The sequence below is a fragment of the Oenanthe melanoleuca genome, chromosome 20, assembly GCF_029582105.1.
Source record: "Oenanthe melanoleuca isolate GR-GAL-2019-014 chromosome 20, OMel1.0, whole genome shotgun sequence".
Lineage (NCBI taxonomy): Eukaryota > Metazoa > Chordata > Aves > Passeriformes > Muscicapidae > Oenanthe > Oenanthe melanoleuca.
In genome coordinates, this window is record NC_079353.1 from 5,860,113 (window position 1) to 5,873,692 (window position 13,580).

Sequence of the window (13,580 nt, forward strand, 5' to 3'; positions counted from 1 at the left end):
AGCTGGGATAACACTCTCTGCTCTATGTCATGAATAACTCTCTTCTTTGACCTTTCTCTTCTGTCCTCTGTTATCAGATGAATTAGGGCAATGATAATCAGATGCTGACCTTACCTAGCATTTCTGATTTACAGGGCATTCCTGGTGTGCAGGGAGCTCCAGGCAGGGATGGACTTCAAGGTGCAAAGGTAAATCATCTCATCCCTGAGATTTTGTGAATGAGTGCCTAAAAATCTGCTAGGAGGGTCCCAGCAGAGACCCAAAACATCCCAATGCATTCAGTGAATGGTCTTTTCAGAAAGCCAGAGAGATTGGGGAACAAAAATGGGATAATTTTAGGTTTGGCTAAATTTGAGCAGATACTGCCCTTCTTGCTGCTCGACAGATGCTTTTTTTACCCATCTTTAGCAAGTCCCTGTTAAAAGCAGAACGTGGAAAAATAATCTCACTGCTGATGAGGTCTCTTAGAATCCTCTTGTTAGTAAATGCTGGATTTGGCTTTGCAGGGGGTGAGGGGACTAGAAGGCACAGCTGGGCCCCCAGGACCTCCTGGACCAAGGGTGAGTACTCCCTGTGAGTGATGCTCTCTGAAATCTGCTCCTCAGCAGTTTTATGCTTTCACCTGGAAGTGTCAGGGCAAACCCCCTTCCTGGGGCACCATGGGGAACACCTGGCACATCGTGCAGGAACCCCTTTCCCTGCCACTCCCAGTGTAGGGAGAAGATCCTTGGATTCCTCTGGCAAGTCCTGAGGGAACTTCATCCCAGCAAGGAGATTCTTCTTTGCTGTTTTCACTTTCCTGACACTGCTGCTTTCCAACTGTTGGTTGAGTTGGAGGTGATTTGGTTTGTTAGACTGGAGGATGCAGGCAGTGTGGAAGGTTTCCCCCCACATCACTGCCAGCATCTGCTGCCAGGGCTGGATTTACATGGGTGTACTTGCACTCAGTTGTGCCCAGGGTAGCAGAACTTTAAGATCTGTTGATTTACAGCTCCTAATTGGAAGGCACCCCAGGAAATTGAACCAAATATGGGTTTAGTTGATGGCTGGTGGACCTGATAAGTTACTGAATCTCACAGCTGAGTCTCACCACTGAATTATAAGGATTTTGGCAGAGGTTGTGCTAAGTTATTTATAGGAGCCAAGGTTGAATTAGGCTCAAAACTTTAACTTTTGAATATGTGGAGCTGGCAGGATTGAGCCTCATCTTTTCAAATATGAGGAAAGGAGTGTCACCTTCAGAGCAGGCTCTGAAAGCTGTTCTGGTGCTGCCTTGAAACCTTTTCTGTTTCATTGTTCAGAAAGGTTGCTAATACCTACTGAGTTCAAATGTAATAGCTGGGAAATCCTAAACCAAAGTATTTCTGCTAGTTGTTTTTGGCTGATTTTTTTCTTCCCTTTATGGCTCAGATGGCTCACAAAGAGGAGATGACCACAGAAGGCACTTCCCACTCTCTCTGCTGCTGTTGATGTTGTAAAATATTGGAGGCAGCACAGTTTTAAAGGAAAAAGAAAACAACCATGTGGCATTGGGAGGCTGAAGAAGAGCATTGTTCTCTAGGCTATGTCTAAATCTGAATATATAATGAAAGATCAAAAGCCTGTAGGGTGTAAACCACACTACAGTTTGTTGGCAAAACTCATCTTTGCTGGCTTGGCCATAATTGAGATGGTGATGGGAAATGATGTGAGCATGACTCACACACAATGTGCTTTGAACAGAGGGCTCGTGGCTGGACAGGAAACTTAAGGCCACTCTTCCCTTGCTTGAGTCCTCTAAACTCCCACAACAGGTGCCCCTGGAGCCCTTGAACAGAAAAAAATAAAATAAAAAATTAGGAAATAACTGATTTTTTAATCTGTAATGTCTGCAGGGTTTCCAAGGAGCCACAGGCACCCGAGGCAGCAGTGGTGAGAAGGGACCTCCAGGAGATGTTGGGCCAACAGTAAGTTTCTGCTTTTGGGTCTCAAAGAAAGCCAAGACATGGAATAGTTGAATGGAAATGAGCTGTTCCCACAGCAGCTATGAGTCTGAAGAATGGTTTAAATTCACACTTATCCTCCTTAAGGGGATGTCTGGGCATTCAAAGCCCAGGTTGCTGATCTGTTGATAAAGCATTCAACAAATCCCACCTCCCTTTGCCCAGATTCACCTGCTACACAAAATCTAAACAAATTTCTGGTGTAAGATTCTAGAATAAAGCAAGAAAGTCACTCCTGAGCTGGAGCAGCCAATATTGGGCTTGTAGTTGAAACCACAGATGTAAATGTCACAGGTATTTCTTCTCCTCAGGTGTTAAAAACCACCTGTCCTGTTGGGAAATCTGTTCTAAGAGCACATCTGAGAAATTTCTGTATCCCTGTTGATGGTGCATATCCCACTGCTCCAGTAACTGATTTATTACACTTTTTCTTTAAAAACAAAGTGTTTGAGTATGAGTTCATACTTTTAAGTAAGGTCTTAAAGCTCTTACAATAACTACCATGAGGTCAAGGAAACAACAAGAGTGTGAGAAACAAACTTTGTGCTCCATGTCCCACTAATGCAACCCACCCCCATGAATTTCTTTGTTTGTTTTCAGTTCTTCCTTTCCTTAGACTTACTTATTTTTAATTTTTTTTTCCCTATAGGGGCTGCCAGGTCCCAAAGGAGAAAGAGGAGAGAAAGTGAGTTTTTCTGGTGCACCTCAAAACAGTGAATGTGGTAACCTGAACTGCAAACTTTGCTTACAATTATAAGGCAAACCTTTGCAGTGTTGTTGTACCTATTGCTTGTTGCCTTTCCTTTCACCTGCCCTGGTGGGATATCAATAATCCCACAGCAGCCTGGAGATCCTTGGGATTAGGGCAGCAATGAAGCAGAAATATCAAATGCAAATCCATTCTTTGCTGAGAAGGGAAAATCCAAACTTTCTTGGCTCCACTTTGTTCTGGTTTAATGTGTTGCAAAAGGAGACTCATTTGTAATAATCACTGTCCCTGCCCCAGCACAGAACCTTGGCAATAGGACATCCACACTACCTTGGAAGGTTATTTTCTTGGGAAGTTTTTCTCATCCTGACTTCTGGTTAAATCAGAATACCATGACTTTCTAGGAGTCATTGCCAAGACTGACTTATGCAAATTTGTCTTCAGACAGGGATGAGGTGCTTTTGTCTCAAGTTAATGCCTCAGAATTATAATTTTTAAGAGCATTCTCCTTCCAATTCCACCAGCTTTTCCTTTTCTAGACTTTTTTTTTTTTTTTACTTTTTTTTTTTTTTTTTTTTTTCACTGAGACTTTCCAGTTCCCCCTCCTTTGGGTGTTAAACAGAGCATTTTTTAAGCCTGGATTATCTGACTGTGATCCCCACAGAGATGTGTGTTTTATAAACAGTTCTGGAAGCAGGTGAATTAGCTATGAATTTTCACAGTCATGTTTGTTTTTAAGCAGGTTTTTTGCATTTTTATTGCTCTTCTCTACTTTACTAAAACTTTCTGAAGGGCCCATTGTATATGATTTATTCAAAATACAGCAAGAATAAATATTTATAGAAGATGGAGTCAAAGATAGAACATTCTAATATCTGATCATACTAAATGTTTTACATATCACAGAACACTGAGTTATAGACTTAGCATCTTTTCTGATAAAATGTGAGGGTGAAATTTGCTCTCCCTTTTTTGGTAATTATTTAGATTCGGTCTGGGCTTTTTGATGTGCAGGAGACAAGCAATTATTGATGTTTCCAGTTTCAATTTTCTGGTTTCAGAGCTTCATGATAAATAAATAGGGCTGCATTTCACAGTAATTAATATCTCTGGAACTCAAGCTGAGAAAATGAATGGGCTGAAAGCTATCATGCATTATGAGATCGATCCTTTCTAAAAGATATTAATACTTCCTTTTTTTCTTAATGTTCTAAAAAATGCTTCATTTTAGGGGGAACCACAGTCTTTGGCCACAATTTACCAGCTGGTTAGCCAGGCTTGTGAGAGGATGATTCAGAGTGAGTAGAACCAGCCCAGCTCCTGGGTCTGGTCGTGGGGTGATGGGACAAGGGGGGATGGCTTCAAGATGAAGGATTGGATTTATATTAGATATAAAATTGTTCCCTGTGAGGGTGCTGAGGCCCTGGCACAGAGAAGCTGTGGCTGTTCCATCCCTGGGAGTGTCCAAGGCCAGGCTGGATGGGGCTTGGAGCAGCCTGGGGCAGTGGGAGGTGTCCCTGCCATGGCAGGGCATGGAACATTATGAGCTTTAAGGTCCCTTCCAACCCAGACCAGTCTGTGATCTGTGATCCTATGACTGTCCAGGAGTGGAAAGCCAGAGGAGAACAGCCTGAAGCTGCAGTGACCCCAGCAGCTCCACCACCCTGTGCCCTGCTCAGCACCACCAGCAGCCAGTGTCCCATCTCAGGCTGTAAGCAATACTTTGGCTTTGTCAGGTGCCATCAGCACAGAAAAGACCTGCAAAATATTTATTTGCAAAACCCTTTGGTGTTTTGCAAAGCCTCCTTTATTTCTCAAATGGAAAAGCTTGACACTAATTTGTGAGAAATTGCTCTTTCAGCAATATGTGCTGATTCCTCCCGAGATGAGGCAGTTCTGTAAAGCTCCTGTGCTGTGATGCACAAAGAGAAGCAGAGTTTTGTCCAAGGTCAGGCAGCAAAGTCATCCCTCAGCTGCCCATTTTCATCTTCTCACCTTGGACTGACAGCTTTTTAGCACTAGCTGATCACTCTAAATACCTTTTTAAACAAAATCCTTTTTCTCTCCCTTCTCAATTTCCCAGCCAAGGAAACGTTTATTTTCTGTCTTGCCTTCTCAGCTCATGTGTTGAAATTTGATTCATTCATACATGAACATGCAAGGAAGCCAGTTCCCATTTGGGAGGAAAGGTTAAAACCAGGAGAACCAGGACCACCAGGTCCTCCAGGCCCACCTGGGAGCAGTGGAGAAAGAGGAGAAAATGGCACTCCTGGACAGCCAGGCAAAGATGGGTATCCAGGAGAGAGAGGTATGGTGTTCATAAGCATTTTTCACTGCATCTTTGATACTTGAACTAAATCTCAGTGCCTCAAGCACTACTGTGTAGATAATCCATGATATTATCTCATTTCATTGCTGTTTTCCCTTTGGACTTCCCCACTCTAGGAAGAGACACCCAAATTATAAATCTCAACAAGCAGGAAGAAGCCACATGCAGCCCACTCTATTTTCAAGTTCTACATGGAAGGAAAGGCCAGTTTAGCACCATTTGTAGGTTTGGGGGGATGGAGAGTTTAATTTTAGAGGGCAGGAGGATTTTCCTACAGAAAAAGCAGCCATTTGGGTGAACACATGGTGGTGGAACAGATCAGCTTTGGGCAGAAATGAGGAGTGTTGGAAAACACTGATGGAAGGCATGAGGCAGCTGCAGCAATCTTTAAAGGGGAAATAAGTTTCTGGAGCAGTATTTTCAGCAATGAAAGACTCAGACATGACTCAAGAAATAGAATTATGTAATCTCAGAAGTGGCCTCAGTTACTGCACAGGAATGAGTGAAAGGTGGGGAGATGTTTTGCTTGGATTTGCAGACAAGGTTTGTCAGTGGCTCAGGTAATTGTTTGTCAAAATAAAAAGAAAAACATTGGTTTCAACAGTGTCCTAACACCTCTGAGTAACTGGAAATGTTCTGTTTAACCCCTTCCTCCTGCAGTAGTCAGTCTTAGCTGGTACCTGCAGAACTTATCAAAATGTCACTTCAGAGAGAAGGGAGTAACAACCTGCAGATTTTTCCAGCCTGTCAAGCAGGAGAGGGCAGAAGATGAATCTCAATGAAAAACCACCTGAAGGACATGGCTGATGAAAATATTTTCATCTTAAAACAATGAAAAATCATATTTTTCAAAATATACCTGTTCTCTCTGAGAGGTACTGGTTTCACATGTAATTTAGCAGGAAAACATCAATCCTGGCTAACCAGCACCTGGTCAAAGAGACAGTTCAGCTTTGGGATTTGTTTGGGAGCACAGAGCCTGACCCTCAGGCTGGTGCAGTAACAATATTGCTACGAATTTCTCTGTGAAAAATGCTCATTCCCACCCCTATTGAGCTGCAAATCAGTGCTGCTTGGATCAAAGGAACCAGTGCCCTGTTGGTCACAGCAAGAGTGGTGCCCAGACTGAATGAAATAAGTGGATGTTTCTCAGTGTTGCTAAGGGCTGTGACTCCACTTTGACTCATGGGGAGGCTGCAGGAGCCTCAGTTCAGGGTGAAATTCAACAACAGTGAAGCAACACTTACCTCTTATCTGTGAACAGGTGCCCCAGGGCCCAAAGGAGAGAAAGGGATGTCTGGAGCCAGTGAGGAAGGGAGCCAAGGACCCAGAGGAAGAACAGGTAGAGTGGCCACAAGCTCTGTTTGCCATGTGATGGCCACCAGCTCTCAGATTCAAAGCATCATGCAGCTGGAGGACCTCTGTGGTGGGGTTGGGCTGACCTTCCCACCACAGCCCTGCTGGCAGCATCCTCAGTGCTTCCTCTCTGCTAAACTGCAGAAGATTACTGCAGGAAGATTATTTCTTCCCTCTGGTACCCATTCCCAGGGGATGGTGTGTTTTGAGGACCTGAGACACGTCCAGGGAGTTTTAGTTTTGCTGCCTTTTTGCATGCAAGACCAGATGCTCGGGGGATAGAGGCTCTGAAAACTCAGCTTGTGGAACATCAGGGTTTGTGAGTAACCTGTGAGGATTTGGAGTACTCCTCCCCCCTGATCCCTGCTACTTGGGATCTGTGGGAAGTTTGCCACTGGCATAACAAACCAGGAACTGTCAAAAGAGTGTGATCAAACACATTCTTCTTCATTTAATTTTCTATACATGAGAGGTAAAGACACAAACTCAATGACTCTGGGATGGATCCTGGGCTTAAGGTGATGCTCTGCATTAACATGTAGGTGGATTTTGGGTTCTCATAACCAGGCTCCATTTTTAGCCAAGCTGAGCACTCTTAAGGTCAAAAATACTGGGATTCAAGTACTGGGATTCAGAACAGGTTTTCCAATAGGCAGGTCCTATTTATCCACCAAAAAGAGGAATCCATGCTCAGAAAATTACCTTCCATGTAGGAAAATACAGAAGAGCTAAAGCAGATGTGCTACAGCTTATTGTGCTTCTCCTTCTGCAGGCCCACCAGGAGAAGTTGTGCAGGGGAAACCAGGTCCCAAGGGTTTCCCTGGGAATGTTGGTCCTCCAGGTTTCCCTGGTGCCAGAGGGCAGCCTGGGCAGCCTGGACATCCAGGGGGCTGTGATTTCTCTGGATGTTATGAGGCTGATAGAAGAGGTAAGTTCTGTATGTCAGTACAAAAGCTGATTTTATGGCTGGTCTCTGGTTACTTCTCTTGAGCCAGGCAGAGACCTCTGTTCATCCTTCAGGCACCATCAGTCCTGCAAAGCCTCCTCTGCAAAGCAGTCAGGGTGATTCCCCTGCAACCCACATGGATAAATCCAGTTCCATGGGCTGCTCCTCAGCCATCCTTCAAGGATTAACACATAACTGCAGAGTAGTCAAGCAGCTGGGGAGTGATCATGGGGGATCAGTTTTTTGTGTCCCCAGCAATGTGTCCATGGGGGATGGAGGGAGGGACAGTTCCTACATTTACATTTCATGGAGGCTCAGTGAGACAAAGACCAGGGTGATGAAGAAATTCACTGGCATGGAACAAAAGGTTTACAAGGGAAAAGGATTAATTCTGTGCCATTCCTTCTCAGGCCCTGGCACTGATTTATTCATTTGCTCAGTGGCCTAATCCTTTCCACACACAGATTTTGTCCCCTGATGGTTGGGGTGGAGGCAGCTGAAGACATCGCCTTTCCCTGGAAATCTCTGGAAGAAAACTCCACAACTCCACAAGAAGCAGCAGCCCAAATAGCAGATGTGCTCTGTTTTTTTAATGCCTCATCATTTCTGTATGGACAAGTCAATCAAACTCCACAGCCTGTGTCTGGCTGAGCTGTCTGTCTGCACCACTGCAGTGCTCAAACCCACATTGCACATCCCACAGCAAGACAAAGGCACATCTGGACACTCAGGCTGACAGACTTGTAAGAAAAAGAAATACTGTATTGAAATGCTCAGAAATAACAGATAATCTCTGCCTGCTTGTCTGCTTGTGGTTTCTTTTTAGCAGTTGTTGTTCTGTGTCCCCAGCACAGAGAAAAGCAGCACCTCGTAACCAAAGAAGCAAATCCACTGGAGCAAAGCTGAATTTTCTGTTGGCTGCCAAGGTAACAAAGTCTGGCACCATCTTGGCTGCTTCTGCTGTTGGCAGAATGCTGATGGTTTCCTTGCAGGGGTGTTTTGTACACAAACACTGCAGCCAGAGATCACCTCACTGTGATGTGACAAACCTCTGTTAACTCCTCTGGGTAACTCAGGCAAAGCCTCACATGAGTCACAACCCTGTGCTGAGAGGAGCTGGAGATTAACCTACAGCCTTTCCCATGTCTCCTTCCTGCAGGCTGAGTAGCTACTTTGCATTTTATCAGGTGGAATATTGAACAGCTCTGAGTCTGGCTTTTACCCATATGACATGGAGGTAATTGTGTTACACCCCTTTCCTTGCCATCAGCTGAGATGTGTCTGTAACAAACCATGCAGATACTGATAAAAATGTTCCTCCTTCTTTGCAATCACTGCTTCAGGCTGTGCTGGATATAACCTGCTTCAGAAACAAACCTTCCTGAACTCTGATTTAAATCCTAACCCTAAAGCAGAGCGGCACAAAAATTATCAGTACAGATTTTTCAAAGCTGTTAGAGGTAAAAAATGGAGCATCATGCACATTCCTCCACATTTATTCTGGATGTGTGATTTCTGCAGTTACATACAGGCTGGCAGCCTGGGTGTTCATACAGCCAACCTTTGAAAACTTAGCAGAGAATATATCACACTTAGAAACTAGATTGTCACATCAATACTGAGGAGAAAGGGGTTTACCTTAAGAGAACTGGCTGTTTTTAGACAAGGAGTCCAAATATTATTTCTTCTTGTCATTAAGGAAAAACCCTATAGAGTTAAGAAATTCTGCTAAAGGAACATTGGAATATGCCAGACTTGTGTGGGAGCCAACCTACATCAAAAGTCAGATAAAATATGGTTAGTGCATTCTGTAAGTATTTAAAGTAGTCCTTGGCTTTATGTGTGTTCATTCTCTAGAAACTCCCAAGAGTTAATAGTTTCAGTATGACATACATTCCCTTTGGAAAATGTAGGAAAATGCATAGAAATTCCACTCTGATAAAGTCACATTTCTGTTCACTGTGGAGCTCTCCAGAGCTGCCTTGACATATAAAATGGAAACTTTCAAGCTCAGATGAAGTGTTGTTGCAGACAAAGCTCCAGTCAGAAGGAAAAGGAGAGGTCAGAGGAGCTGAGGGTTGCAGCCCAGCAGAACACAACTTTTGGGAGTGCCACATTCACAGGAACACCCTGCACAGGTGTTGGGAGATGCAGTGTTTCTGTTTATACAGGTCAAAGAGCTTTGGAACTGTGCTTTCCAAACCTGCATTAAGCTGGTTCAGAATGGCTCTGAATTTAGCACTGAGTATAGACTCCAAGGCTGTGATGACTGGCAGGTGAATGCAGTGGGCAGCAAAGGCAAGGAGGCAAGAGGGGTGCCCAGCAGAACAGGAAACCATTCCCATGAAATGCTCAAAAGTGGGGAAGGTGGGCAGTGCAATGAGGAACCTCTGCATTTGCAGGTTATTCTGCTTCCTTTCTGACTTGAAGCAGCACAGCCAAATTCCCAGTTCTGAGCTTGCTGTTCTGCCTGTTCAAATTAGAAACCACAGGTGATTTGAGACACAGCTCCTTTATGTTTCTTTATCAACTGTGTTTGAAAATTGCTCACATCCCCTCAAATCCCAAGACTTCCTGTCTTGGGAATTGATCTATTTTGATGGAATTTCAAGTGACATTTGCTTTTGTCTCATTATTTCAGTTACAACAGGAAGGGTCAGACTTTAAAAAAATTTGGTCCCAACAGGGCTACTGATTAGGACACAGACAACCTGCACAAACAACTTGTCCATTTATCTCCCTCAACTTTGTCCCATGAGTGGTTTTATTTATTTGAAATCACGGATATTTAGTCCATGTAGTGTCACAGAGCCTGTGCCAGTGCTTTGTAACCCAATTCCTCGAGCCAAGGAAGTTTTCTGCTGTGAGATTTTAGGCACTGAGAGTTTGACCCACCTGGTGTAGGTGGATTCTGGCAGAGGCTGAGGGCCTTTCAGTGACAAATATTTTTGCAACAAGCATCTTTTAGAGGTGTTATCTCTATCTCAGGAGTAAGACACAACCACAGGAGTAACCAGCAATGCTGTTAACAGGCAGCAGAGCTTGTTCCCTTTCTCCATGACTCAACAGCTTGGCTGGACCAGAATTAGAGGGCTGGAAACAAAAACATATCCTGGGAGTGGATAAAGGGTCATTAATGGGCCAGGCAGTGGGGCTGTTTTGGGGGTGTTTTCCTGGGACTGTACATGAATCTTCCATCTCACATCTTCACCTCTGCCTCTCTGCCTCCACACCAGTGAATTTCCTTGAGTCAAATTTCTTGATAAATGCCTAGAGAAACTTTTCCAAAAGGGAGGTGTTATAAGCTATGTGGATTAGCTCATTGGGGAATGAGATGGAAGCCAGCCCTGGAGATGCTGGGGAAATGGGGATTACATAGATCATCCTACCAGCCAGCTGCAGAGAAAACACCCTGCATCCTCTGTGGCTGGGAACATGATCTGGACAAGTGAGCATTAGGGAAGCAGGAGAAAGAAGATGGAGAGAAAAACAGAACAGTGGAGGTGACTGAGGCTGTTACAGTCAGTTTTGTTCCAGTCATGCCCAAAGGAGCTGCACTGCAGGGAAAGCATCAAACACCATGGTAAGGATTCAATCCCTCCTGCACAAGTGGAACAGAAAAGATCAACATGCAGATCTGCTGTCTTTGATGCCTTTGAGCTTAGTTTTGCACTCTTGGAACTTGAAAACCATTTACATAGTTCTGGATCTCTTCCAAGACACTTTTAGAGCTCTTGTTGTGTCCCACTCTTGTTTCCTCACTATTTTTCTGATGTCAGCTTGTTCACTAAAGTCCTAGGAATAATTTCTGAGCTGGGAGCATTACAAATGCCAGCAGTCTGGCTGCATGCATTTTCCTGGAGTCTTTCATATGCTAAAAACCTCTCTTTGTGTTCCATGGGTTGGAAATAGCAAAATTATCCATTATTCTACAGTTATAGACTGGTTCATGTCCCAGTTTTATTCCAGTTTCTGATCACTGGATCCCATGGAGGGATAGCATCCTCCTAAACAACCTCTAAGATGTAATAACCCACCTAAGAAAGAGCAGTAGATGTTGTTTCCTAATTTTTTTTCCCTTAGAATTTAAAAGGAGGCACATCAGAAGCAAAACCAAGAATTTATTTGAACTTTAACCTGGGAAACTACTTATGCAATGTGTGAAGAAATGTAGTTAGCAGTGTATGAAACCTGCTGTGACATTAACAAAGCAGAGGATGCCAGGGTCCTGCCCTACCCCAGCTTCCCCCCAGTCACCAGTGACACCTTTGGAACTGGTTTCAGCTGTCACTTCTCATCTTGTCCCACCAAACCCTGTGATCCTGCAGTGACACTGTCACTTCAGGGACACAGCCACATCCTTAGAGCTCCTAAGTGCACCTGATATTTCTGATGGAGCTCTTTCCTCCTCCCCTTTCTGCTGTTCTGCCTGGGATTTCATGCCCTGCTCTGTTGCAGTCAAAGTGCCACGCTCCCCTGAGCGTCCTGCCCTTCACACAGTGTGCACTGAACTTAACTTTGAGCAGAAAAATTGCAGATGAGCCCTTAGCTGTGAGCAAAGGACAGCCTGTCCCTACTGAACTTCCAAATACATCCCCTTATTCCTATTCTCTCTTTAAAAGAAATTCTTATTCGTCCCCTTATTATTTTTCTGTCTTTAAAAGAAATTCTTATTCTTATTCTTATTCTTATTCTTATTCTTATTCTTATTCTTATTCTTATTCTTATTCTTATTCTTATTCTTATTCTTATTCTTATTCTTATTCTTTCTTTTTCTGCCTTTAAAAGAAATTCTTATTTGTTCCCTTATTCTTTTTCTATCTCTCTGGCTCTTCTTCTGTCCTTAAATCTTTCTCAGTTCTCCTGGTGCCTACAAGCCCTAGCAGCAGCCCTTGCTTTGGCTCCTGTTTGCTGGGGGATGCCAGCAGAGACTGGAGCTGCTGCTGTTGACTCCATCCCAGTTGGAAACTGCTGGTTTTACTGCTAAAAATGTGCCTGCACAGCCAAGCCTCCCACCTGCTCTGCTGCTAGTGATTCCCATGTGCTCAGGAGGAGGAGGGAGAGCTCTGAGCAGCTGTTGCTGGCATTGCTGATACCATGCCCCTGACCCAGCAGTGCCCAGGGTGGAAATCTTCCAGCTTCATGATCCCTTTGTCGGTGCACTCAGAGGTGGCAGGGAGGGCTCACCTGTGTCACAGCCCAGCACTCACTGCAGCTGTGCCTCTGCGCTGGTGCACCAGACCTTGAAGATGTTCGACTGTTTGTTTTCCTTTCATTGCCATAAGCAAACCCTCTGACTGTGAAAAGGGATAAATTAGCATCTCCAAAGGCTGAGTCTGTCTTCATTCTGAAAACAAGCAACGAGGAGCGGCAGCTCGGCTCCCTCCTCCTCCCCCCCTGCCTGTGCCAGCACAGCTCTTTGTAGAACTGGCCCAAACCATGGCTGCTCTGGTTTCTTTGTGAGCCAAACGCATTTTCAGCACTTGGCTGAGCCTGTGAACACAGAGGTCAGTTGTAGTTTCTTAGATGATGCCTCACAGGCTGATGACTGCATTGATTTTTAACCTGTGCTGCTCGGGCTGAGTGCAGTAACTTGTATTTCAAAGAAGTCTCTAAACCCCATTGTTCCTGTTCCAGCCTTGCTGTCACAAGGCTGAGCAGCTCTGTGCTGCTCACTGAGCCGTGGGGCAGCAACGTGTGCCAGGCCACCACACAGGGGTGGCACACACGTCCCACCTGGGCTCTCACCTGGGCTCCTACCTGGATTCTCACCTGGATTCTCACCTGGGCTCTCATCTGGGCTCTCACCTGGGCTCTCACCTGGGCGCCCACCTGGATTCCCACCTGCATTCCCACCTGGGCTCTCATCTGGGCTCTCACCTGTATTCTCACCTGGGCTCTCACCTGTATTCTCACCTGGATTCCCACCTGGGCTCACCTGGATTCCCACCTTGGCTCTCATCTGGTTCTGGCTTCTGCCAGGACCTTTTGTGCTGGTCCCCAGGCAGCCGCCTGCCTCTCCTGGTGTGTATTCCCCTAAATTCAGGGCAGGGTAAACTTCCCAGTGCCCAGGCAGCCTCACTGCTGATCCTACTGTGGGGTGTGGAGGAGGTGCTGGGCAAAGCCCAGACCCCAGAGCTGCTAGCCTGGGGTTTGAGCTGTGCTCTCGTGGCAGGTCCTGGGGCAGGTGGATTTTTAGACCACGTTTGCCTCTCCCTGCACACACTGGTGAAATGTTCACATGCCCTTCTGCCTCTG

At 45.1% G+C, this 13,580-nt stretch overlaps 1 protein-coding gene across 1 annotated transcript in view; it reads left to right on the forward strand.

Annotated features, from left to right (window-relative positions):
- The window catches only part of COL20A1 (collagen type XX alpha 1 chain), a 61,706-nt gene extending 53,477 nt beyond the window's left edge, over positions 1 to 8,229 (forward strand). Inside the window, exons 32-40 of the mRNA XM_056507383.1 lie at positions 135 to 188; positions 507 to 560; positions 1,875 to 1,946; positions 2,632 to 2,667; positions 3,923 to 3,989; positions 4,811 to 4,999; positions 6,285 to 6,362; positions 7,149 to 7,304; positions 7,787 to 8,229. Of these exons, the coding sequence (XP_056363358.1) occupies positions 135 to 188; positions 507 to 560; positions 1,875 to 1,946; positions 2,632 to 2,667; positions 3,923 to 3,989; positions 4,811 to 4,999; positions 6,285 to 6,362; positions 7,149 to 7,304; positions 7,787 to 7,800 (720 nt within the window). The 3' untranslated portion in view covers positions 7,801 to 8,229. The remainder of the gene's footprint in view (positions 1 to 134; positions 189 to 506; positions 561 to 1,874; positions 1,947 to 2,631; positions 2,668 to 3,922; positions 3,990 to 4,810; positions 5,000 to 6,284; positions 6,363 to 7,148; positions 7,305 to 7,786) is intronic.
- The last annotated feature ends 5,351 nt before the right edge of the window (positions 8,230 to 13,580 follow it).